The sequence below is a fragment of the Aphis gossypii genome, chromosome 1 (genome assembly GCF_020184175.1).
Source record: "Aphis gossypii isolate Hap1 chromosome 1, ASM2018417v2, whole genome shotgun sequence".
Lineage (NCBI taxonomy): Eukaryota > Metazoa > Arthropoda > Insecta > Hemiptera > Aphididae > Aphis > Aphis gossypii.
In genome coordinates, this window is record NC_065530.1 from 26,333,607 (window position 1) to 26,359,873 (window position 26,267).

At 27.0% G+C, this 26,267-nt stretch overlaps 3 protein-coding genes across 3 annotated transcripts in view; 2 read left to right on the plus strand and 1 right to left on the minus strand.

Moving 5' to 3' along the window:
* Positions 1-1,768: 1,768 nt before the first annotated feature.
* LOC126548878 (uncharacterized) lies at positions 1,769-6,328 on the minus strand. Its single transcript, XM_050196920.1, has 4 exons — positions 6,161-6,328; positions 5,855-5,961; positions 3,367-3,584; positions 1,769-3,076 (listed from the first exon to the last, which is right to left on the minus strand). Exons 2-4 carry the CDS (start codon positions 5,955-5,957, stop codon positions 2,945-2,947), a joined length of 453 nt encoding a protein of 150 aa, XP_050052877.1. The 5' UTR covers positions 5,958-5,961; positions 6,161-6,328; the 3' UTR covers positions 1,769-2,944.
* Positions 6,329-7,602: 1,274 nt separating this feature from the next.
* LOC126549199 (selenoprotein F) lies at positions 7,603-11,855 on the plus strand. Its single transcript, XM_050197760.1, has 5 exons — positions 7,603-7,873; positions 7,934-8,052; positions 8,688-8,800; positions 11,120-11,229; positions 11,564-11,855. Exons 1-5 carry the CDS (start codon positions 7,832-7,834, stop codon positions 11,660-11,662), a joined length of 483 nt encoding a protein of 160 aa, XP_050053717.1. The 5' UTR covers positions 7,603-7,831; the 3' UTR covers positions 11,663-11,855.
* A 149-nt stretch (positions 11,856-12,004) lies between these two features.
* The window catches only part of LOC114127488 (uncharacterized), a 40,388-nt gene continuing 26,125 nt past the window's right edge, over positions 12,005-26,267 (plus strand). The window contains exons 1-3 of the mRNA XM_050197759.1: positions 12,005-13,748; positions 13,889-13,956; positions 18,474-18,977. Of these exons, the coding sequence (XP_050053716.1) occupies positions 18,933-18,977 (45 nt within the window). The 5' untranslated portion in view covers positions 12,005-13,748; positions 13,889-13,956; positions 18,474-18,932. The remainder of the gene's footprint in view (positions 13,749-13,888; positions 13,957-18,473; positions 18,978-26,267) is intronic.

Below are 26,267 nucleotides of genomic sequence, written 5' to 3' on the forward strand. Positions count from 1 at the left end.
AGTATCGTAATATACTGACGAGGTCAAGGATTCCGCCCCTACAGACGATGACAGTGTAGATGACGATTAGTAACGACGGCGGTGGAGACTCGGTTCACGGGATGAGTTTATGTACATGAAGTTAGGAATACGGACAACAGCGCCAGCCGGGCCCTTAGAAACTCATCGCCGTCAAGTCGGAGAAATAAAACCTCGCTTTTCGTCGTGATGGTCAACGAACCGCGTGTCTGATGTCTGAGTAAAACACTCGTTCGCCCGCAGGACCGGTCGTGAAAATGTGCAAAGGTTGAAAGGTGACCAGTGGCCTATAGAACACGTTATATATCTCGCACCGACTTCGCCATCTCGTATCCTTTCTTCTCGTTTTTCTTGTGTTGTCCTGTCCGAAGTTTTTTTTTTTTTTTTATTATTTGTTCTAAAAGCCACTGGCAATTTTTTGCTCAACACACTTTGGCCGGCTACGAATTAAAATATATTGTTTATTTTTTTTTTCTAAATTTTGTGCCACACTATTACCTACCTAGTTATCCATGTTTTTTTTTCATTAGCTATGAGTGTTAAAAATGTGTACAAAAAATTATTATTTCTTCTTTTTTTTTTAAGAAAATAATGACTAATAAAATCGTCAATATATAATATTTATAATTAACTGAAGATTTGTTTGCATATACTTACCCGCTTATTTTTTTTTCATGATGGTATTATTACGGTGATAAAAGTAAATAATGAAAGTTTATAATCGTAAATTTGTAAATTTCGACATTTATGCCGATTTATTTTTTAATTCAAAATTGTATAATTATTTTTAACTATTACGATATTAATAACTAGTTTAATAGTTTATAATAAATTATTAAAAGAAAAAAGTTGTATTACTCAGGTCCCGGCTCATTTAACGAACGGATCCGGGTGATCCCTCTAAGTTACGCCACTAGATAGAAATTAAATCATGTCTAAATGTTCTTTAGTTACTTTCACTGGCAACGACCAGTTCCATAAACTGTAGCATTTACACATGATGTATTTTACAGACGGCTATACCTAAAGAGATATTATTTGGCTCTCTAACTATACCTATTGGTACATAATAATTTCTGATAAAAAAAATAACTAGTCGATGCAGATTGTAAATACACTATAAAGGTACCAGCTACTCTTTAACAGCATTTTTCTCATGAGTCACAGTTCTAACAAAACAATATTGTTATATTAATAGCTAAGAAATAGTCTAATAATGCTAATATTAAGATGTTAACAATGTTAGCAAATACATTCTTCCAACGTAGAAACATTTAAATTAGGCGCCGAAGTCCTCACTAAGTACTAAGTAGGTACTAATGTTGGCAAACAAGTAAACATAAACGTGTTAGGAATATTTAAGTACTTAATAATATATTTCTATATTAGATCATAAATATAATTATTAAATTTTGCAAAATCGCAAATTCATTTAACAATAATAATAATTTTGTTTTGAACATTTTGGTCGTCATTAAGTGACACTGTGACTTCTTGGGTAAATTGATTAAATTCTTAGCACTAATTAGTAAAGTTATAAATTATAATGCATGAATAAATTTTAGTGACATCTAATATTGCTCAGAATAAATAATAATTTCAAATATTTTAACTATATACTGTCATGAATCATGCATACCTATTACTTAAATGTTATTCTGAAATTTTTATTAAATACTGATAATTGTACCAATTAAACTTTATCCTTAGGAAGTGACATTATTATTAACCTAAAAATATTGGGAAATCATTGTACAACAATTTTTAACATTTTATTTAAATTTGTTAAATTTAATACAAAGTATAAAACATGAAAAAAGGATTCACACCAACAAGAATGTTGTATACCTTGTACAATATGCTCGATTTACATTTTTAATTGTCAAAAAAGAATTAAAACAAAAACCAAAGAGTATCTACACTACATGCAGATACATGTATGTCTTATTATAGCAACTGGTTGCTATAAACAATCACTGTCTCAACTGGTAACATTCTCGGTATTGTACAAATGAACAGAATGATCCTCCAGCCGTCAGACACATATATGTCAATATTGTTAGCAATCTTAAAGACACTGACTCTTTGTCCCACTATACCTGCATGTGTTGTCCATCTTCTTACATACATAAAACATAGCTATTGTACGTTAAGGGGTGCGTTCGAATATGATTAGTTGGAGTAGAGTTAACTCTATTGTTATCAGTGGAGTTAAAATAACCTACCTATTTATTTAGAATTGTCGGGTTAACTTGGAATCAACAACTTTGTGTTACTGAACAGTGAACGGTAGTGCGGAGTTAACTCTTTTATGACGAACAACATTGGGTTACTCAAGTTAACTATAGTTGAGTTTTAGAACGCACTCAAGTAAAATATATTGTTTTGCTAGCTTTAATATAGAGCAAGTTAATGTATTATCAAAATTAAAGATTTTAACATGACCAATGTAGCTTTGGTTTTTTTCTAATATTTTCATTTTTAAGTAATATAATATGTAAAATATTACAAATAAAATATGTTCATATCATTTAGTTTAAAAATTAAAATATCTAATGCTACATCATTGATGTTTGAGTCTTTAACTTTGAAAATAGGTAAATTTTCTATAAAATTAAAGCTAACATAAAATAACTTATCTTGTAAACATATAAGACAGAGACAACACATGTATAAGGTGTGACGTTATTTTAAGTAATTAAAATAATTAAAATACACTGGGTAATGCATTTGTTCATAAATACACTACAAATAAATCATAAAATATAATAGCTTTAAAGATTCAATTATTAGTGAAAGAAATTCTGTTTTCTAAGTTATTACACTGGATAAAGATTTGTATTCAAAATGGGTAATAAATATTAAAACAATGTTTTTTTTTTTTAAAAGTTTTATATTAAGTTATTAATATATACAAATGTCATCTCTACTTTGGTACAGTAGCTGAACATTTGCCACAATAATGCCTGTTTGGCATGTCAGCCATGAACACACCTGGACCACAATTTTCAGAGGTACATTCTTTCTTCAAACGGATAACTTTACCATTTTCATCAACCTAAAAAACATAAGAGGTTATAATGAATATTATTTATATTTTAACATATACCTATACATCAGGGGTGGCCAAACTTTTTTGGGTCACGATCTACTAAAAATGTACTTCACTTTTGAGGATTGGCTTCCATAGAAATTTTTTTTTTATTATTAAATAACTATATTGATTAAGAAATATATAGGGCGAGTGACTCTAAAAATAAATTCTATCATGATCGACTTTGAAATTGTCTAAGATCGACTGTTTGGCCGCCCCTGCTATATATATTATATTAATAAAAACTTTATTACTTTGTAAAATTTCAGTACAGCCAACTTAATCTTCCTTTTCTTGTGCTTGATCTTTTTGGGTGTAGAATAATTCTTCTTCTTACGTTTCTTAGCACCACCTCTCAATCTAAGAACCAAGTGAAGGGTAGATTCTTTTTGAATGTTGTAATCTGACAGAGTACGTCCATCTTCAAGTTGTTTGCCAGCGAATATCAAACGTTGCTGATCCGGAGGAATACCTAAATTTATTTTTTGAATTAATTAATAATAAAATAATGTATTTGGACTTATAATTGATCAATATAAAAGTCAAATTAAGCGATGTTAAAATAAACATCCTTTCTTTTTTATTTTTACATGTCACTTTATAAGTCTCATTTAGTTAAATTTTATTTGATAGAATATTTTACATATATTTACACGGCCATCCTAAGAAAAAAGCCGTAAATCGTAAAAAAATGAGATAATACTGTATTACATTTAACATTGTAATTTTACAAGTTTTTCCTAAGCAAAAATGCCATAACTATGATTATTTATAGTATTATAATTAATAGCGTGCTTAGTATAATTAATATCAAAACAATGATATCTCGATGACATAAAAATTGAATAGTTTCATAGTATTTATCAGGTATATTTCCATAAGAAACTGTGAATTTTACTTTGAAAAATATTATATTTATTTATTTAGATTTTAGAACTACCAAAAACTACTAATCATAAAATGTTATTTTTTCAAAATAGCATGGAGGCAAATTACGGCATTTTTCCTTAATACGGTAGTACAGGTGAGCCTTATTTACAAGTATGAAGTAAGACATAAATTACATAAATAGTCGTGTTATCTAAAATTATAGTTGAATTTCATAAACAATAAATATATTTATATTTTTTAAGCTTCTATAATTCAAACCATATATTATAAAAATTAAAATGTTATTATAATTACTCTAACATTCACATCACAAATGAGTAAACAGTACAAACCAAATTGCAAGATACTGGAGAACAGGGGAAGTCATGATTCTTATTTCATTAATTTTAAGTAACCTCATTAGTAAGATTAATATATGTTTTTTAATCAATATTTTTTACAAGATATCTTACAACTATCCTATAAAAAAAATACTCCATATCTATGGTTAGGTTATACTATACTGCAGTACCTAACAAGAAATGTTGTCAATAAATTTCTACAAAAATAGATTTTTAGAGGATTATATCATGAAATGAACCATTGTTTCTGTGTTGTGATTCAGAAACCAATACATTATGTCAACTATTCCCAATAAAATGTTGGAAAAAAATAGAGGATTTTCTAATGGATTGATAAAACTTTAACAAGGATTACTAATGATAGGAAAAGGTATGTTGTAAACATTTACAATCTAATTTATCTGAATGCAATGTTTGAATGGGTACAATTTTTATTAATTATGTAATGCAATTTTGTTTTTCTAATTAGTAATAATATTCCACTAATCATAGATAAAACAAATTTTTTAACACCAATTTCTTTGTTTTAAGTTTAGTACAAAACCTACTACTGATTAAAATGTATTTCCCTATATGTAATATAGCTATATATTTGGTCTAGCTTATTACTTATTATCCTATAAAAGATAAATAAATATATTTACTACCATTAAAATGATCAATCAATACTGATGAGCCTGGCTGATATCTAACAAATGTTTTTTTCAAAGTGATCTAAAATACTTGATAAAGAGTGTATGATTATACAATTTCTGGTTACTCCGTATACATTTATAAATAAGTCGGTACAATTGGTTTTTAGTTGCCTTCTATTATGTGATGTAGGAAGATTTTTAACTACAATCAAATATTGGCATGGTGTGATACACTAAAATAATTTCGGTGTTGGATGTTTATAATATGATAGACATACAAGTCATAAGGATTATTTAAATAATTAAATATATTTATATAAATAATATAAATATGTAAAATTTTAGGCTACTATGGCAAATACCTATACGAAAACTTTGTTTTAATACACAAATTCAGCTATCTACAGCTTTTATAATTGACGCTAATGAATATTTAAAACCTGATTTTGTGAATTCATTATGTACTTAGAAAATGCCAAACCCACTAGTATTGTCACAGTTTTACTAACATCGCAATTTTGTGTTCAAAATGTTTTTAAACAATAAACAATCATGGTCCATGGGGATAAAAGTAGACAAGTTATTGAAAACACAACTTAAGTGTTTTTCATAAAATGAAATCGCGAAATCATGGTCATGCGTAAACATGTATAACATACAAACAAGATAGTAAATCATAATTTACTTTAATATTCTTCAACTTTCATATTATATTAATATTTAACAGTGGTGGTATTCAATGGCAAAATTAGTTATGAAAAAAATGAAAGATGGACGAATTTCATGGTGCTCATTTACATTTTGAGCAATTTAATTCGACTAGTACCGGAATCACAATAAATAAGTATCTTAAAATCATATAACATAGTATTTACCTTCTTTATCTTGAATTTTGGATTTTACATTTTCAATTGAATCCGACGACTCTACTTCGAGAGTGATCGTTTTCCCCGTCAACGTTTTCACGAAGATCTGCATTTTGCTACAAATTAATAATTACAGTAAATTAGTAAAATAAAAACAATTTTAATAGCAATGAATGAATTTAAAATACAATAAGCCACGTGGTTATAGTTTATTGGGGTTTTACATGCAATGATTCAATATCTGTATGATAAAGATTTATTCATGAAAAATGAAATTAATATAAATGGTTACTGACAAGTATACTTAAAAATTACCTTTTACTTCTATCCGCGAAGTAAAGTTGATATCCTTATGGTTCAAAAATCCACGTAAAATGGAAACTTCAAACTATTACAATTACAAAGAAGCGTAAAATATGTTGCTTGATAATTCTAATCACTATATTTACAATACTTAGGATTCTGAGGGGTCGAAGGGAATTACTAAATGTTTGAGGTTATTTATCAAGGAGGTTATAATCTTAATTTTGATTCCTTTAATTATTTTATTTGGAACACAAGCATTATTTGTGATTTTTGCATAGCTAATAACAAAATAATAGTTATTGAATAATAAATAATAATATTTAATTTATTTAATGGCATTATTAATCAATTTAATTATTATTAATGAATTAAATTTAATTAAATAGCAGTCTTGCCAGTTGGATAATAATTGTTAAAATATTTTGTCTTCTGGGACTACTGGTAGGCGGTAGTAGACACCACGGTTGTAGATAACTTTAATCATGGTAGTAGAACATGTTATTAATTGGTTGCAGGCTTAAAATTATTTTGGAGGGGTTTTTGAAACTATTTGTATGCGACTATAGGATATAAAAATCAATTAGTAATTACTATTACTGTAAATTTGTAACTGGAATCTGGATATAGGCATTTAAGTAATAAGTATATAGCACAATCAGAATATTATTAACTATATTTACTAAACTTAAAAAAATATATATTTCTATTGTACTCTGTTTTGTATATTATACTATTTTTTCTTTAAATAAAATAAAATATAAAAACATTATTTGATTAAAATAAGTACCTTTAAAATAGTTCTTGCGTCAATTTTTCATTTTATAAATTATAGGTATTTCTATACAGCCATTGCGGCACGAACGCACGGTACAGTTGGTACAGATGATCTTAAATATGGTAGTTTAGTTCAGATTCAGAATAATATTATGAATTATGATGTCATTGATGTTAGCATAGTAGGTATACCTATCTTAAATTGTGATTTGTAGTTACGTCGTCTATTGTGTTATGTCCGAAACTCCGAAAATTAAGCTCGATATGTTTGCTTTGCCGCTTTGGAAAAGTCCGGGTACTTAGTAAATTACTATTGTTTATTATTATTAAAATATGTTCATAGTTTATGCCTTTATGGTTATTCTGTGGTTATAATCATACACTTATAAGTTATTAGTAATTATAACTTATAAGAATTTAGAATCTAAAATAAGTGTATAGTTATTGATTATATTGGTTATAATGTTTTTTTGTAGTAAAATCACAGATATATAAATAATTATTATTGTTTTATATTATATCTGTGAGTAAAACATACCATGATTATTAAGGCCAATCAGAATTCGACAAAAGGTGTACGACACGATAGACTATGATAAATCCGGTTTGACTCTGATAGCAAATGATAACCGTAACGTAAACAAAACTGCAACACTGAACAGTGAACACATAAAAATCATTCGAGTCAAATACTCAAATATAAAATCTTAATTTTTAAAAATGTATTTTTACTATGTATTTTAGTTATAAATTAAATACAAATTCGCTATAAATTTAAAACATTCAATTCGATGTAAAAATTTTATAGTATAATTATTTATTTAGATAAATTCACTGTTCTTAGACAATTTGTAATTTTTTAAATTTATTTAAACAACTTATATCTACCTAAAAGCTACTTCCAATATGCAGAACAAACTATTAATTATTCCACTATTAATGTTATTAGTATGTCCTTTTATCTATAATTTTTAAAAATAAATAACCACATTAATTTGTTTTTATCAGGGGAATGGATGCAATGCAGATTATACGACTAATGAATGTTCATTACTGGGTTTCAATAAAGCAAATCTTTTATGTTCATCTTGTGATCAACTTAAAAAGTTCCAATTGACATCACTAAGGTAAAAATATTATTTTAAATAAATTATAGTTAAGATATTTTTTATGTTATAAGATTAAAAGATGTTTAATACAATGTATCTGGTATTATAAATTTAAAATTAAAAGTAATTTGTGTTTGAAATATATGTTGTACTACATTACAGAAGTAATTTAAAAAAAGTGAATCAAAAATCATTTAAAAATATCAAATTTCATACTTTTTTTCATTTTCAATAAATAAGATAGAAAAAGTTTTAAACAATTTAGACAACATTTTTACCAAATGTATTAATTTTCATAAATAATATACAATAATTATAAAATGCTCATTAGTTGTTTTAAAGTTAAATTATCAAACAAATCATTCATAGATAATAACATTAATTATAAATACTATTTATACATTTTGTATAATAATATAATATGATATAATACTCTAATATTAAAAATAACATAGATAGGATTATACTGATCGTAAAATTTGTTTTCTCATGCATTTGTAAGATAAAAACAAAAATTGCGTGATGATAATTAATGTGTTAATTAACATATAACAGAATATATACCTTAATACTTAAGAATATTTACTTTCTTTGTTATGATGAGGATTAGAATTAAGTACAAAGTAAATTAAAATAATTATGTTCTATTACAGAGAACACTGCATGAACTGTTGTCAAATTGATGAAGAAAAATCTATTAAAGTATATGCAAAAGCCAGATTGGAAGTTTGTACTTGTAAATTTGGCGCTTATCCTCAAATACAAGGTATATAAATAAATTTAATTTTAAATTGATGTAGTTTATTATAAATTTAAATATTTTTATTTAACATCATAGTTTATTAATAAATGTAATGTTTCAAATTTATTGGATAAAAAGTTAAAAGCTTCCTATAAAATAATCAGGATCATATTAATTGGTAGTAGGCTTTAGTCTCATAATGTATAAAATCTACACTGAGTAATTTTTTTTTTGTTATCTATTGATAGATTAAAATAAAATATATTTTGATGTGTTATAGTTGTAAAACTTGTAACTATCTAATATTATGTCTTTATCAATCACTGAGAATCAATAACTGGAGAATTTAAAAGGATTTTAGTGTTAAATTTGACAAGACACTTACTAATACTGAGTATAATTTATTATATTCAATAAAATGTATGCATGATATATTTTTTGTGACATGAACAATTATTATTTTAAAGTTGGTAAATATGTAAGCAAATAAAAAATAATTTTGTGATATGAAACTTTGTGATTAAACATGTCTAAATTAAGATGACATGCACATCTATGATATATGTTAAATATAAAATATATCTATTGATCACACTATTACAATATAACATTTATGTATTGAATTATAATTAAAAAATTTTTTGTCAGTTATTAAATGTAAACTTTAGGTATTATATGCTTTTTATAATTATAATAGCATAATTAACATTGCCACATTATTAATTAAAAAATAATTTTAATTGTATGTCATAAATTTTAGTATAGTAGTAGTACTTGTACAATATTATTATGTTTATTTTAAATTATTACTTAATTTTGTTTCTTGAGATATCTGAGGTTGATTGTTTAAAGAAATACTTGGTTTCAACTAAGATCTTTTTTTGACTAAATTAAGGTTTTTACTGTTAAATTTCTTATTATTTTATTTTTAATTGATGATTATAATTTTTATCAACTTAATAATCATGTGGATATTTTATATTCTCATTGCTAAATATTGTTAACATTTTTAAACTGTGTCATATTCTTAATTGATTGGTGGTTATGTTTTTTATAGAATATAATATTGTTCTAGATTCGAAATTAATATAGTCTAAAATTATAATAATTATAAAACATGAAGTTTTTTAGTGTTGTAGTTGTGTTTGGATTGTTTGGTATCAGTGATATTAATTTATATAAATCGCATAGAGTTATTACAATGTTGGAATCGGTAAAATAGAAAATTAGATACTTAATGCTAATTGTTATCAAACATTAATACATTTGAATAATGATTTATAATATTAGATTTGAATTTTAAACATTAACTTTATTATTCATTTATTAATTCCTAAAGGTATTTGTAATTTAAATACTATTGTAAAAAATAGTTGTATTTATATTATTTTGGATTTTGGATTTTTCATTAACCACCATCATCTGGTATGTAATACTAGTGTGATAATTTTATTATTATTAATTTTTTTATTTTATAATTATTCATACATTCCATTATTATATTTGGTACTGAAAAATAGTCAATTGGTTGACTTTTATAACCAACACTTATATCTTTAAGTTTTATTACAGATCTTTATTATATTATTATATTAAAAAAAAAAATCTCACCTGTTGTAGTTTTTTTGTGTGATTATCTAGTATTTGAAGTTCAGTTACTGATTTTAGATTTGGAGGAGGTGATCTTTTAATTTTTATATTTCGTTGATTAGTGCGTTTTAATCCTATTATACTCAAAAAGTGTCCTGTTATATTATGACTATGAGTAATCTAAAATAATAGGTACTTACTTTTAAATAATTTTATTTTTATTTTCTCTTTCTTTTTTATAAATAAAACTAATAAAAGAATTTAGTAATTTTCCATTTTTTGGTTTATTATACACTCGAATAGCACCCTGACATGGTTTGCAGTTGACACATTAATATGTACAATAAACTTAATTTTTGTAGATCTGTGGTATTTTAATTTAATCTAATCCTACTGACGGTCTAAAAAATCGGTTTGAAAAATCTTAGACGTGTCACGTCTCTGCCCGTAATGATAGTGATAAATCACTGTAGTTATTGTACTTATTATGCAAATTTAATATATCTACGCGTGCGCTCTATTCGAATGTATCTTTTGCGGTTCAAAAATTAAATACAAACGCTCGTAATAATAATAATGTTTATATCGTTGAAACCAAAACGCGTTATAATTTATAGGCGTGTACATAAGAAGTTACCGTATTCGTACACGTATCTTAAACATGGTTAATGGTTAATGTTAATCAAAATATATTGTTTACATATTATGTATGTAAGTAAAAACTATGAATTATATAATTTTGTATTGTTTTAGCGTTTATAAAAAGCGATCGTCCCAACAAGTATCCAAACTTAACAATCAGATATGTACGTGGGTTGGATCCACTAATTAAACTCATGGATAGCAGTGGAAATGTGCAGGAGGTATAAATGTTTAATGTAGTAATAAAACCATTATAATTTATAACTTACCTTTAAATTGTTTAGTATAATAACCAATTTGAGGCATGTGTTATTTGCGAACTGTTAAGTTAAAGTTTTTTTTTTACAAATTCGGAATTGAAATAATATATGTTAGGTATAATATGTATTATACATTTATGTATATATAAATATATAATAAATAATTTTAGTACTAGAAGACTAAAGAAAAAAACAACAACTACATAATATCACAATTTATTGTATTTTACATTAACATATTTCTATGATTATATATTTATATCTACTAGTTACGAGCATAATATTTAATTTTTAGGTTTTGGCAATTGAACGATGGGACACCGATACAGTGGATGAATTCTTGAGCACTCATTTAGAACGCATCGAAGATGATTACCGGTCAAACCTAGTGTAAACTGTTTAATGAGTATTATTATATTTGTACGTGTTTTCTTTTCATTTATACTACCACAATTTTATAATGTTAATAATATTCGTGTCGGAGTGTCATAATAATTATTACGCATGAGCTCGGCTGCATACATACAGAGTATCCCTTTACGATAATTATATATTTTACGAATAATAGAACTTCGTGTACTTTTTTACATCTGCTTTGAATTATTATTATTGTTTTGTAAATGTACAGAGAGAGCGTGAACGCTTTATATAATGTATGAAATGTTATACAAATGTATAATATAGATTAGAATAATAATAACAATAATATAATATGTACCTACCACTGTGATTTATATCACGACGACGGCGTTGGCGTCTGCTCAATAATTAAATGGAAATTCTATTATCTTGCACGAAAGACCGAACACGAGTGTCATTATCACAAAGACACTGAGAAACAGAAATGTTACGAATTCATAAACGATAGGTATTTTACTTGGTTATCTACTTATATCTAGATAGATTATTTTTAATTATTACGATTGATAAAATAAAAGACAACAGATCGAGTCCATTAAGGGATATAAGCCTTGCTCCCTCAACAATATTTATATAATTCAATGTAAGTAGTATGATTTTAAAGTTTTAACTAAAAGATTTTTAAATTAATTCCCAACAATAATAGATTTTTTTCAGCATCCAGTAGCGATAATATAACAAAAAACACGATGTCTAATAATAAATAATATTAGTAAGATTTACGACCAGATGAAATTTGACACATCATGTTACTAAAATAATAAAATAATCTATTTACTAAGGTAAATCAAAACTTTTTTTACCTAAACATTTTTAAGAAGAGTGGTAGAGGGTATATTAAAGAGTAAAATGAAAATGAAAATCTTCATAGGGATTATACCAGATTTACTAGTTGGAAATGTTATGGTCAAATTCTTGTTGTGCCTTGTACCTACTTATGATGTATTAATAATTACTCATATATACGTTACCTACCTAATATAATTACATATTTTTATTTTTATTTTTACAATTAATGTTTGGAATGTTTTTATTATTCATAGAATAATAAATATAATTGTGATAGAATCCTTTTTATACTATTAGGATTTTAAAAAACTTTTTCTTCTATAAAAATCTCATTTTCGTTAGTTTAACGATGCAACGAAAACGACTCAATTCATAATTTGATCATCGTGGGAAACAATTAAACGAAGTAAATTAATTTTTAATGATGAATTAAAATCATTCTTATATAGTTATGACTAATGCACGTTTATGTATTACGACATACTTCATACGCCTTTATATGATTTCTTTTTTCAAACAATATTAAAAATTAATAATTTTTATTTTTTACCAATATTTATTGGTACAACTCGGTTAGTGTTTGATTCCATTGTGTCGAATGTAAAATGTCTTAATATTCTATTCTATTTGCTTTATCATCTTTAAATCTTCAATATTAAAACATCTATAACATCTGTAATACATTTATTGTTATTCGTTGTCATAAAAAAACCACAATGCCAAAGTACAAACTTACAATATATCTTGATGAATTACTTCTAGTACTTACGTCCTAGTTATTGCGTACCTACCCTTTTATTTTACTAAAATACAATATTGTAGCATAATACGTTAGTTATCAGTTGTATCATTGAAATCGGTGTATAATTGATATTATTGTTATTAATTTATTCCTTATTTATATAATTTTTATATTAATTATCTATGTGGGTAGAAATATTGCCGAAAGTATCATAATACGTGATAGGTATTAGGTATAAGTACTATAATAAAACTATATGCGTTTAGACAAAGATATCTAAAATAATCATAGAGATTAGAGACATAGGTGTAAAATTAATATTACATTTTATACACTATATAAATTTACATTATACAATATAATAAATATATTGTACACGCATTGTTTGTAACAATAAAAATAATATAACGCGCGTATGAATAAAGCTTTGCCGTTTTTGACCTGAACCCGAACCTGCGGCCTGTACTGAGTGTCAAGACACGAGTGAGTGGTGTGCATTGTGCACGTGTCCGTCCAGCGTGCGTCTTATGTACGTCTGTACTCATGTTAAAATAACACTGCGTTTAGTATATAATATTTAATATTATTACAATTTTGTGTTTATATAATACTATTGTCATCAACCTGTTGTATAACTACCTTCATATTACCATTTATTGTATTTTTTAGTCTACGCTGTGGATACATGTAGGTGCTTAAAAAAATGCATGTTCCGTCAATCATTTCGTAATAATATTGTAAGTACAAATTACCAATCTTTTTATAAAAATTCAAGATATGTAGAAAAAAACCATATACTGATTTATACTTTTACTTTTTAAGTTAACAATATTTTTAAATGCAACGGGAGATCTGACTTTCTTGTATATAACTACGCTCTTGGTCCTAAGTACAAATATCCGATTATGGAGGGGGAAAGGCGAAATGTTTTTCATACCGGAATTATATCTATGATTTTCCTTTACAATAAAATACAGGCCCTACTGTAGTACCGTCCTTATAGTCTTGACGGTTTTTTGTATAGGTAATATTGTAAACGTTCTCTCTACGCCGGTCGTTACCGTTGTCCGTTCGACATGTTCCTTATGGTAAAGTTATGTGTATATTAACGAGGAATCCAGGACTCGGACTTTGGTGTGTATCTAATATTAACGCTAGAGACCTGCAGGAACTCGGCATATTAGCTGTACCAGTTATACCCAAGGAGTAATGTACGATGTCGATAGACGGCAACAGTTACCATGTTATAGGATGCCGGACTCTCACATCGAATAATTTACCTATACCTACCCTAGTCTTAAAACATAATGTCTGGTAATCTGGTGGTTATCGGCGGCCACCGTAGGGACATTGCAATATTTTAAACTTCACAACATTATTATATGACGTCGTCTATGATGCAGTCGGCACGTCGCACTGGTCACATTACCGATTGGTTCCGTTTCGTTTGCAACGAAATAATAAATCACGACGTCATTGTGGCCGGCAGACGTCGTCGATCCCCATTATTCTTCGTTATTATTGTCATTGCGTATTACCGGAATAATATTATATTATTATTTTCACCGTTTCCGAGAATCGGACGGCGGCGGTGTTGTGTCAGTTGTACATGGTGTGATATCATATTGTATCTTATACTACATCGTTTACATTCAGCTATGCGCTAAGTTAATTGTTTATTGCACAGTGCACACCAGCACGCGACAATCCTTTCCCGTCTGGCGTAAATACTACAAATCATTATTATATTATGTTGTTATCATAACGCTGACCGACTTGTTTACTTTGCTCAGCTATACCAATTTACCGTGCACCGAGTAACCGAATTCTGATGTAATATAGACTTATTATAGTTAGTGTTTATAGGCACCTAATGTTTAATCTATGTATTACCTAGTGACTTTTATGTTTTATGTATCAGCAAGTTGTGCGTATTCAAATACTGACAATGATTATTTTGGATATAGATGCTCAGCCTCGGGTGGTATTTCGAAAGTATTTCAAATACTTTTATAAAATTAAAATCAAATTTTAAATATTTGGAATACCTACGTTTATAGTATTGCCAATGTTTTATTTGGAAACACTATTTTTCATAAATATTCGATTAATTATTCCAATAGTATAATTTTTAAGACTATTTTCTTCAAATCTGAATACATACTGTCGCTGCAGGTCAGCAGCTAATAGCTAAATATTGTACTATTCGTGCATTGCGTATTTTCGTTAATTTCGCACGACCATGACATTGTGATGTACTTACACCAGTTATAGCAGCTTGCAACAGTATTGGGTTTGTATCTTTAAGTCATTCGTTTTTCACGTATTATTGTGCTCGTGTATGCCGCCAGCGATAAGCGTGGTAGGTATATCATATAATATAGTTGTACAGGTATTAATTTAGTAAGTACGTCGTATTATAATATATTCGCTAAAAAGAAACGTTTTTTTACGGTCGTTATTTTAATTTTTGTTATCCATAACGGCCGTTGCTTGTTCGCAAGTGTATGTAACACATATACGTATGCAACAGTTAAGACATTTTTATTTTCATTTCTGCTTATTAGTTATTACGCTATGAATTTTTTTCATCCGGAAGCAGTAGACTGTAGCAGCACCGTTTACAATTTCCCCGAACTCTAGACAGTTTATTAACTTGTAACAAATATTTGTGTTTGAAATTGAATAATCAAGATTCTGTACAAATATTATATTGATTGTGTACATTTATCGCAACGTTAACAATTTTCCTTTCTCTTTTTATTTATTTTTATCTTAAACTTTGTTTTGGGAACGATATGCAGTGGTTATAATTATTACGGGCTAAATTGTGTGACCTATACATTATATATCATGGTTTTAAATTGATAGTTGGAATACTGGTTTAATTTTGTTATACTTAAACAATATATTTCCAGGGGCGTTTTAGTATTTACGATTGATATTATAAATGTTGAGACTCAAGTCACGAAAGTCACGCGGCTTCTATACCATTAGATTTTCACTTTGTAAAAAAAATTATTTTTAGACCTATAGATTTATAGTAAACTGTCATAAAAACCTATTTACACATTCATAATTATGTACAGATTTTAAATAAGTTAAATAGTTATTGAAAGAAAATAATTTCTTTTTTATGCTGTTGATTAATTGTCTGTTTAGGTACTATAATTAATTATTTATAAATTATATTTTAGGAATAGTTTGACAATTGACTTATAGTGTTTTAAGACCCAGAAGATTACTCGTGTTGACATCATTGATTTTAAATTTTTTATAGGCTATAATCATTCCTTATTAAAAAAAAAATCAGCTAAAGCTACTAAAGTAGCTCAAATTAATATTAAAATATTGTTAAGTTTTAATAATAAAAATTAAAACTGATAAATGTAATTCTTATCCGTTATCGTGGTTAAGAGATTCGTTGTTGGTTTAAAAGCAGTGCGCTTCAATATGATTATTAGTTAATAAACTGACGGATACGTTAGTGTCACTAAAATATCATCAAGTCCAAACGATGTTGTCGTTATATTTAAACTCACCAACCAATAACGAAAAATATGAGTATACCGGTTCTTTCTGCTCAAGTAAATAAGTAAATGATAAGCCACGTTGGCGATTAATGAGGGTAGTATACTAATATGTAGAGGGATAATTAATAGTACCTATTCGACACGCCGAGTAATATATTCGTTGATCCATTTCTAGAAGCCCATTTCTAATAACATAATCGTTTATTTCCGGGCTCCGTCAATTTATATTAGAAATATAACAGACAACTATGCATTAAAAAACGTATTAGTACAGCTCACCCGCTCACGGGTACTATAACGGATTTTTGAGTAAGTTTATAAGTCGATTACGAGAAACCTGAAGTACTCGATTTCCATCAACAATATTTCTAAGACTTTATATCTTTATATCCGAATGAGTCTGAATCGAAGTGTTGAAAACTTAAAAAAAAATACCATCTGCTACTTCTTTTTTTTTGAAGAATTTACACGGATTACACCTAATGATAATAATAAATAAATACTTAATTTATCATTATTGTAATTAATTATATCAAAATCGAAATACCATTTAAAATCAAAATTGATCCTACACGTAGTATCATTATTGTCAGGACTGGGCACACTTTAAACATCTGTATAGTTGGCTGACCGTTACGTCAATATTGCGGGGAAGATCAATTTTCAATCCATCTCACTAAAGACAAAATCAGACCAGTCAAGTGCATTGTATGATTCTTTACACTTAATTTCAAAGAATGTCTAAATTATAAATCTTTTTTCAAAAGGCTTATCTGTAGAGTGTAGATTATTGGTACCTACACCATATCTTAAATAGTCTTCGATGTAGTTATAATTATATTATATGTTAATCTCTTTGCAGTGCTAGTATAAATAACAAAAAATGTATAATTATATAAATTATTTGATGTATCAACTGTAAAAAACGTCTTTATAATTAGTTGATACAATGTGTATCAACTATCATCAACTAATTAATTTACTTATTGTATTATTACAGAGTGTATAAAAAAATACCTGTATACTTAGAGAGACTATTTGTAAGATCAAAAATTCAGTTTAAATTTAATACCAAATACCTGTTTACAGATAAAAGTACATGAAAAAAAAAACATAATTTGTACAATTCTTATAAAAGCCTCAATTTGTTCAAAAACTTGTTGTTACCTAACATCTTAAATATTTAAATGAACAAAGTTTGTATAGTCATTTTTAAACGATTTTATGTATTTATAAAGAATTCAACCATGTATAGTGTGAGAGCGAGCGTGCGTGGAGTATTGTTTTCGTATATAATTGTCATAACAATATCATTCTAAGCTCTAACTAAAGAACTATCCCATTTAAAACTAAAAAAAAATAAAAGTGTATTTCTCTTTCACGTAATATTCTCTATCGGTCAGATATTCATATAACAGCAATAAATAAAAATTATAATTATTTATCATCATCACGTGCTTGAGTTATTTTTGTAAATCAATGTGCAGGATTCCTAATGTATATGCAAACAATATCTGTACACCAATTACCAATATATAAATACATTTAACAACTCTTTAAAATTTGTATAATATTATAATAAAATACGCTAACTCATGAAACTCTCTTGATGTACGCATGTCATATCAGCGACCATTTACGTTTACAGATGAAATGTACAATACGTCGTATAAAAGTGGGCTAATTTATTTATCGGTATGTCTATACACTATATATTATAGATAGGAGTGTTACCACAAGATGCGAAGCGCCTTAGTCCGCCACCACAACCATCTCCTCCTCCACCGACGATGCACCAGTTGTTATCCGATGCAGTCTCCGCGGTCCACGAGGTGTCCATTCACGCACTTGGCGGGTCGGCTGCCCAACCATGACCGCTGTTGAATTCTGGACTCTGTCGATCGGTTTCCATAAACGTATAAATATTATTGTTAGTCGTGTTTAAATATATTATCAGTTTAGTTTGTTTTCGGTTTTAACGTTATAATAATTTTTATTTGTTCGTTTATTAGTATTTTTTACAACAATAATCATAATCAACATATTTATTGAAGTTTATCACACGCGTATTTATCTGTTAATTAAGCTGCAAGTGTTGGTAAACAATAAACATATTGTGGCAAATAAAAGATTTAGAAATTTATAGGTTACCTATATATAGTCCGTGTGCACGTTACGAGATGATTGTGAATGTGTCAAAACTTCAGCAAATCATGAGTTTTGTGGTGAGTTAACATTATTATATACATATTTATTACTTACAAACATTTTTTTACGATAAAATATAAGAAACAAATCTGTTACTATAGCAGGAGGTATATCATAAATGACTATAAATTACTATAAATCATATTATTATTAGGATTTAAATTTAAATAATTTATGTTTCATTTATTGTAACGTTTGAAGCCAAAGTTGTATCCCAAGTATTAAAAAATGTCCAACTATATTCAAATATAAAAAAAATTATAAAAAAATAAGTATATACCGTTTATATTAGTATGAATATAATATATTAATATATGTTAAAACATTTTAATAATATCATGCTTAATCCATCTTTTTACATCATAAAACTCGATTAAAGAACACTTTTTTCTTATTAACTTTTCTCTTATTAATGCTTTTTAATACAATAATATAACTATATTAAAGTATATTATTATCCTTAATTTTACATTAAAAATGTAATATTATGAGCTTTACACGTTTCATTTATTTACTTTTTTGCTTTCTGTTTATCTATAATATTTTATTTGTATTATAATTGTCGAGATAAAATAATTATAAGTTAGAACCTCATAAAAAAAAAAACAAACACAATATCATATATTTTTAAAAAAGTCGTGAATTTTTACTCAATAATGTTCATAGTACTTAGGTATATCCTGTCTGAGTAAACTGATACAATTTTATCTTAGTTTTTGTGTTTTGTACCTATTATAAAAGTGAAATAATATATCTGTTTACATTATTTTTAAACGTATACATATTTTATTTGAAATGTACCTACCCTACCTATAATATAGAATCTTTCAAAATATTTAAATATATTTTTTTTATAGATTTTTAGATTTTGTTTTCGTGATGTACTCTTAGTCATAGAATAAATATCTCATGATACATAATGTTATAAAGATAAAAAAATTATTTTATTTTATTTATGAATTGAAGAAATCATTTTTTTAGTCGAGTGAATGTAGTTGATAAGACGTTCAAACGACGTATTTTTCTATAGTTGTCCTCATTTCTTCGCCGTGTTACTGTTACACTAAACTGAAAACGAATCGTTATTTTAAATAATTAATATAAGAATTATAAAATTATAAAAATGAATTTAAAGTATAAAGTGTTTAAGTTATTTATTTTCATAAAATCAGAATATTTATACTGACTCCTTTTATTATGGCCGAATAATATTATTGAACAGGTATAATAATTATTTCTATTTTTTCAAAAATGTATTCTTTACTTATTACTTACGAGTTACAACGTACTACAATAGGTATTTATTAATTTTCTGATTTTAGTTTTATTGTTTTTTAGATTAATTTAACGTCTTCCTATAGATCTATATATATTCAGAACCCTTCTTTAGATTATTGAGCACGAAGATAAGAATGTTTAATATAAATTATGTAATTCACAAGTAATTAAGGACATTTTAGCTAAAAAAAACAATTTTTTTTTTAGATTTTTGGAATATAATAAGTAATAATGATAAGTTATGAATTGAGTTATAATCTATGTATATTGTATAATATCTTAAGTAGACGTATATGAATTAGATTTTAAACTCATTGGTGTAATGGTGTATGCGACCAAATAATATGATAAACAGCCATATAAAAATTAATTAACCTCAATATATATAAATTTTAATAACTTAAAGAGAATTTAAAACAATATTTTAACAAATTATTGGGTGTATATAGTAATTATATAATTCAGATGGAAACTATCTTCTTTCTTGTTATACTCACGCTAGTTGCCATATAATTTAATGATGCGAATATCCAATCCAAGGTGTTATAATTTAATGTGTAGAGAATATTTTTTATAAATAATTTATTTAAAATTTCATAATTTGAGAGTACAGATGTATAAGTACAATAGTATAAGTGAATTTGTAAAATCGCAAATATTATTAATGGTACTTATCAGCTAATACTTTCCGGGAGTTTAATCCATTTAAATAGTTAGCTTCCGATAGATATAATTTTTCAATTTCATCCATATTAAAAACGCGTTAGCTACCATGAAAATCCGATAATCGATCCGCGGGAGTTATTTTTCACATTTTTTTGTGTTTTGCTTTTAATTTCACCGTATACAAAAATAATAATGCTTTCCAATGTCCGAGACTGCCTGCGGTCGAATCGAAAAATTTCTGCCGGATATCATCCAACCGTACATCCTATGCGGCTGTCAGATACTAAACGGTTCCAAAAATTCGATTCATATCGTTAAATGGAAAATAAAAATAAAAACGGCACTGTATAATATGCACAACACTAGTCGTAAAACGAACCTGCAGTCGTTAAAGTCTAAGTATTGAAACCTGTAGAAATGTTGATTTGTTTTTATTTATAATGATGTACACACATGTGTAATAATAAGGTGGTACATATATGTACGTTGCTATATTGATATACATTATTTTGTTAACCATAAAATAAAACTTTAATAGGTACTTATAAAATTAGAACACTGGGTTTTATGTTTAGTGTGTTAAATATTCTACCTTAATTATACAAATGAACAATATAATATTTAATCATAGGTCTTATAAATAAATAATAGTATATAAATTGAAATCAAAATTTTTTTAAAAATATTTTCGTGAAATAAATATAAGATAATATTATGCATACTACATAAGATTCTTTATAAAGTTTAAGCATTAACAAATATTAATTATGAATAGTAAATAAATTGAAGTGAAAACTTTAAACGCGTATTCAGATTATTATAACGTTTTGTTTATCATTTTATTGAAGTAACATTTAAAGTTTTTAACCACTATAAGGCTACAGTTCCAATCTTCTAAATTGATGCTGTATATAGGTGTTTTGTTAAGCAATAATCAATAATAAATAATATATTTTACTTTTAAATTAAGGTAGTTTAATCAGTGAATGATTACTGTACTCGCAATTATCACACAATATATTTATATTAATATATATAGTATATACTCGTATATGAATACATATTATTATCACATATTGTGATATGTAAAACGTTGGTGTTGTTTATAATTATAAATAATATATGGTTAGTATAGCGAGCAGTAGGTACTTATATACAATACCAGCGAATTCGAGAGTTTGAATTATGACTCTTAACGGCTTATCTGGTATTAGAAATTTTCCAACGGATAAAAAAGTTGTTGACGGTTTAAATCAAACTGCGTAATGAGCAATCGCCATTGCGGACGATCGACGCCTTTCTCCACTGTTTGCGTTTGCTTTGACTTGTAAAAAAAATAAAAATAAAACTGAAAAGTTTAAAAAGGATTACTATAAGCAAACATATAATAATGTACAATATTTTCGATGCTCGTTTAAGCCGTACACAACAATAAACCCGTTCGATCGTTGTTCCTAATCGTTTTCTATACTGATTAAAGTGCTTATATACTATATATTATATTATAAAAACGAATACACAATCGAAACGTAGTTCCACAGGTATTACGAGTCCTATTCGCCGGTTAACTAAACTTATTATTATTACTCGGAATATTTGTATACCATTATTATATTATATTATAACAATAATTATTAAAAAAAAAAAAAAATACCACTAACGAGTGTTTTAAAACCCACATCTTCGTCACAACAATCAGGTGAAACGTCGTGATAAATATTTTCTATATTTAATGGATGGATCGTTGATTGTTACAACTATATTATTATTATTATTATTTATTATTTATTATTATTATTGTTGTTGTTATTACTTTTAATTCGGCACGTGGATTGTAAGCATGTGGGATTGTACAAAAGACGTGTGCGTGCGTTTTTTTCCCTTAAATCCTTCCGGCGCCAATCGTGATTTGCGATTATTCTCTTCTTTTATCGACGACATAATTACGATAATAAATATTATTACTACTATTACTATTAACGGCGTGATCAAATAACGTGCAGGACGTTTTGTTTGGAGGATACTATCTCGATGATTTTTATACTATTAAAGCGTACTTACCTAGTTACTACCTATGTCTGATATCTAATATCTAAATTATATTATTTTAATGGTACCTATATCTATCTCTTACATACGTCAGTGCAGCAGAGTTTTCAATCGATTTCGAAATATTTTCATAGTATTCTTCTTTATAAATAGTCCTGCGTTGAAAAATAACCACCATAATTTTCAAGTGCACGCGTGAATATATTGTACGATGTCATGTATCTATAAGAAAACAAACTTCTCATTTAAATAAATTACAGTCGATCGAGTTCGCTATACTATTATGCGTATTATTTACACGATATGTTCATATTATATATATAATATGTGTGTGTGTGTGTGTGCGTCGACCATAGGTATCCGACTCGGCCGAGCTGTCAATCGCGCACAAATCAATCTCCCCCCTCATCTACTTCCCGTTACACGGGGGGAGGCTCGATCGGTTTAAATGACTACTTAAAAGAAATCCTAATAACACGTAATTATGTTTATTATCTTGTCTCTCCGTGCACCGTGTACACACGATGTATGACCATTCCGTCGACCATCGACCCTAATCGCAGGAGTGCCTCTTCGCAAATTGCAAACATTGTATTATAGATTGCCATCTTTTTAGATATATTATACACGCACTCGAACTCGGACGTATTTCTTGAATTTTGCACATTATTATGTTTATCGTTGCTTTTTATTATAATCATTATTCATTCGAAAAAGAAAAGTAGTTTTGAAACAATGAGCGAACCTTACAGCTAGTATTCAATCAGTTTTACTCCTCTGGACTTTCATAGTTCCGTGCAAGCGTTATAGTTTAATCACTAATTATCAGTAATACAGGTAAGTAGAGTATCTACACAATAAAAGCTATTAAAATATTGTAGGTAGGTACCGGCGCCTAGCAATTCATGTTAATCACGAATTCGACAAAAATTAATAGTTTTATTAACAGTTATGATATTTTCACACCAAGATAAATTTGAGTTTTTTCGTCTAGTATAATTTTATTACCTATGTTTAACGATCAAAATAACAAATCTATTTATTTTCATTTATTATTATGTTAATTTTATGTACGTATAATATACTATATACATAATATTATGAATATTGAATATAAGTAATTTAAACAATTTAAAACTTTTTATTAAATAAATAATAATGATTATATTACCAATATCGATGAAAACCGGTCAATATTTTATTATTTTTTATTTCAGATTGATATAATATTCAGATTTATCACAGATCAGTTATGTATTATTATTTAAATATGTTAAACAAAAATAATATTAGCACATATAAATATTCTAAATGTATGGCTTATTTTTCTTTAAAAAAAAAATACATTCAATAGGTAAATGTACCCATCAAACTTAATGAAGCAAAAATTATTGTATTAGTATATATTTATTAATTACAATCAAACAGAATCTATAAACATTTATTAATTCGATAAGTTGTGCTCATTTAAAATATATTAAACGATATAAACGTACAACGATATAGATAAATATAATACGAGTACCTATATTACAAGTTGTATGATTATAGGTAGTTGAAAATAAATAGTGTGGACTTTTAAATATACAAAGTAATAACATACTCGTAAGCTATTATTTCGTGTTAGTCATAAATTAGCGAGAGTTTAATAATTATTAAATGTTTTTAATTAAAATGATTGATCATTCTATACTTTGATCAACTTTCTAGTTCAGATTTCAATTTGCGTTTTATCTTGAGAGTCACACCTAAAAATACAGTTACCATGGGTAATTAACCATACATTAATGTACATAATAAAAATATATATTAAAAATTAAAATATATGTTTTGCATTTTAGAGCGATTTAAAATGAATTAATCTTATACATTAAACAGAAGTAAAATATAGCCATGCCTAAAATTATATACTTAGTTAATGAAATAATACAAAATTTCAATTAACTTATCGTTAGTTATGTATATTTTCCGATAGTTTGATGTATCCATAATATTATTCTATAATTGTTTTTATCGTTGTGTGGCAATGTTCTTTAAACTAAAATATAAAATGTATTAACTGAATCATATTATATTAGTAGTAAATTTTTCAACAGTCTGCAGCCGAACTATTTAATATGTTCTTTTGATTGTTCCTATAATAGATGTTTATACAATTATACGGCATCCTTTGTTCACGAAAATCGAGATCTAGAATGTAACATTTGGATTCTATTCTCCTGATTGTGACGTACTGACATTTATTAACGAAAACCTCGTGCCATAATTTATTATTAATTAATATTATTATCCGATATTTGCGATTACCCTATAGCCCATACTGGCTATACTCTAAAATTACAAAGTTCCAACATCCGTCAAACGTGAGTGTGTAATCATGAATCAATAAGCGACCAACAATAGTGTTTGCAATTATCTCTAAATATCGTAAAACTATTAAGAGTATTTTTTTATTACTATATTGGCATTGGGACGATGCGATGTGCGAAGGTGATTTTTTAAATTGTATTGCGGTTTTTAAACGCAAAACGGAAACCATCAACAATATATTATTTGTGGGCGATGATCGATGACTTAATATCGGACAACGGTCGATGAGATATAAATGCAGTCATCAGTAGGTACCGTAACGCGTGACCGTCGACATCGCCACCTCGCGCCGCGGTTTGTCTTCAAAAATAGTTTTACTATACTAATTTAATTGGGAAACAATCTAGAAAGCAATCTAGACTTTCACAGAACATTGTTCGATTCTGCGCAGACAAGTTTATGTAATAGCCGGAATTTCTGAAAATTGCCAACATCCGTAGGTGATCGATTTCGATCGGGGCCGCGGCGCAAAACGATTAAATTGCATTTATTTATAATTGTCAAAGGGCGACTATCGCTGTCAATAATCGTCATACACCATGAAACGTAATCGCGCATTAGACGAAAATATTATATATCTATCATAATGGAAATTGATCGAATATCGTATTTTTTATTTATTTAAAAAAAAAAAAAAAAAAAAATTGGACGTTTAAATTCGCGTGAGTTTGTATCGCACTTATATAATATATAATATTATTATGCTAAATTTAAATCGAGTTCAGACACATTGATCAAGGTGCTGTTGCTCAAACTCTTTGTTTGACGTTTGTATTTTTTTTTTTAATCTTATATCTATACGTTATACATGTTTTTGGCAATAATGAACCGTATCTATATATAATCATTAATCAATAAATATGATAGGTATATCACTTGAATTGTTTTACAGCTCTGACAGCTACCGATATTGCATATTATAGACTGCAGAATAAATAGACATC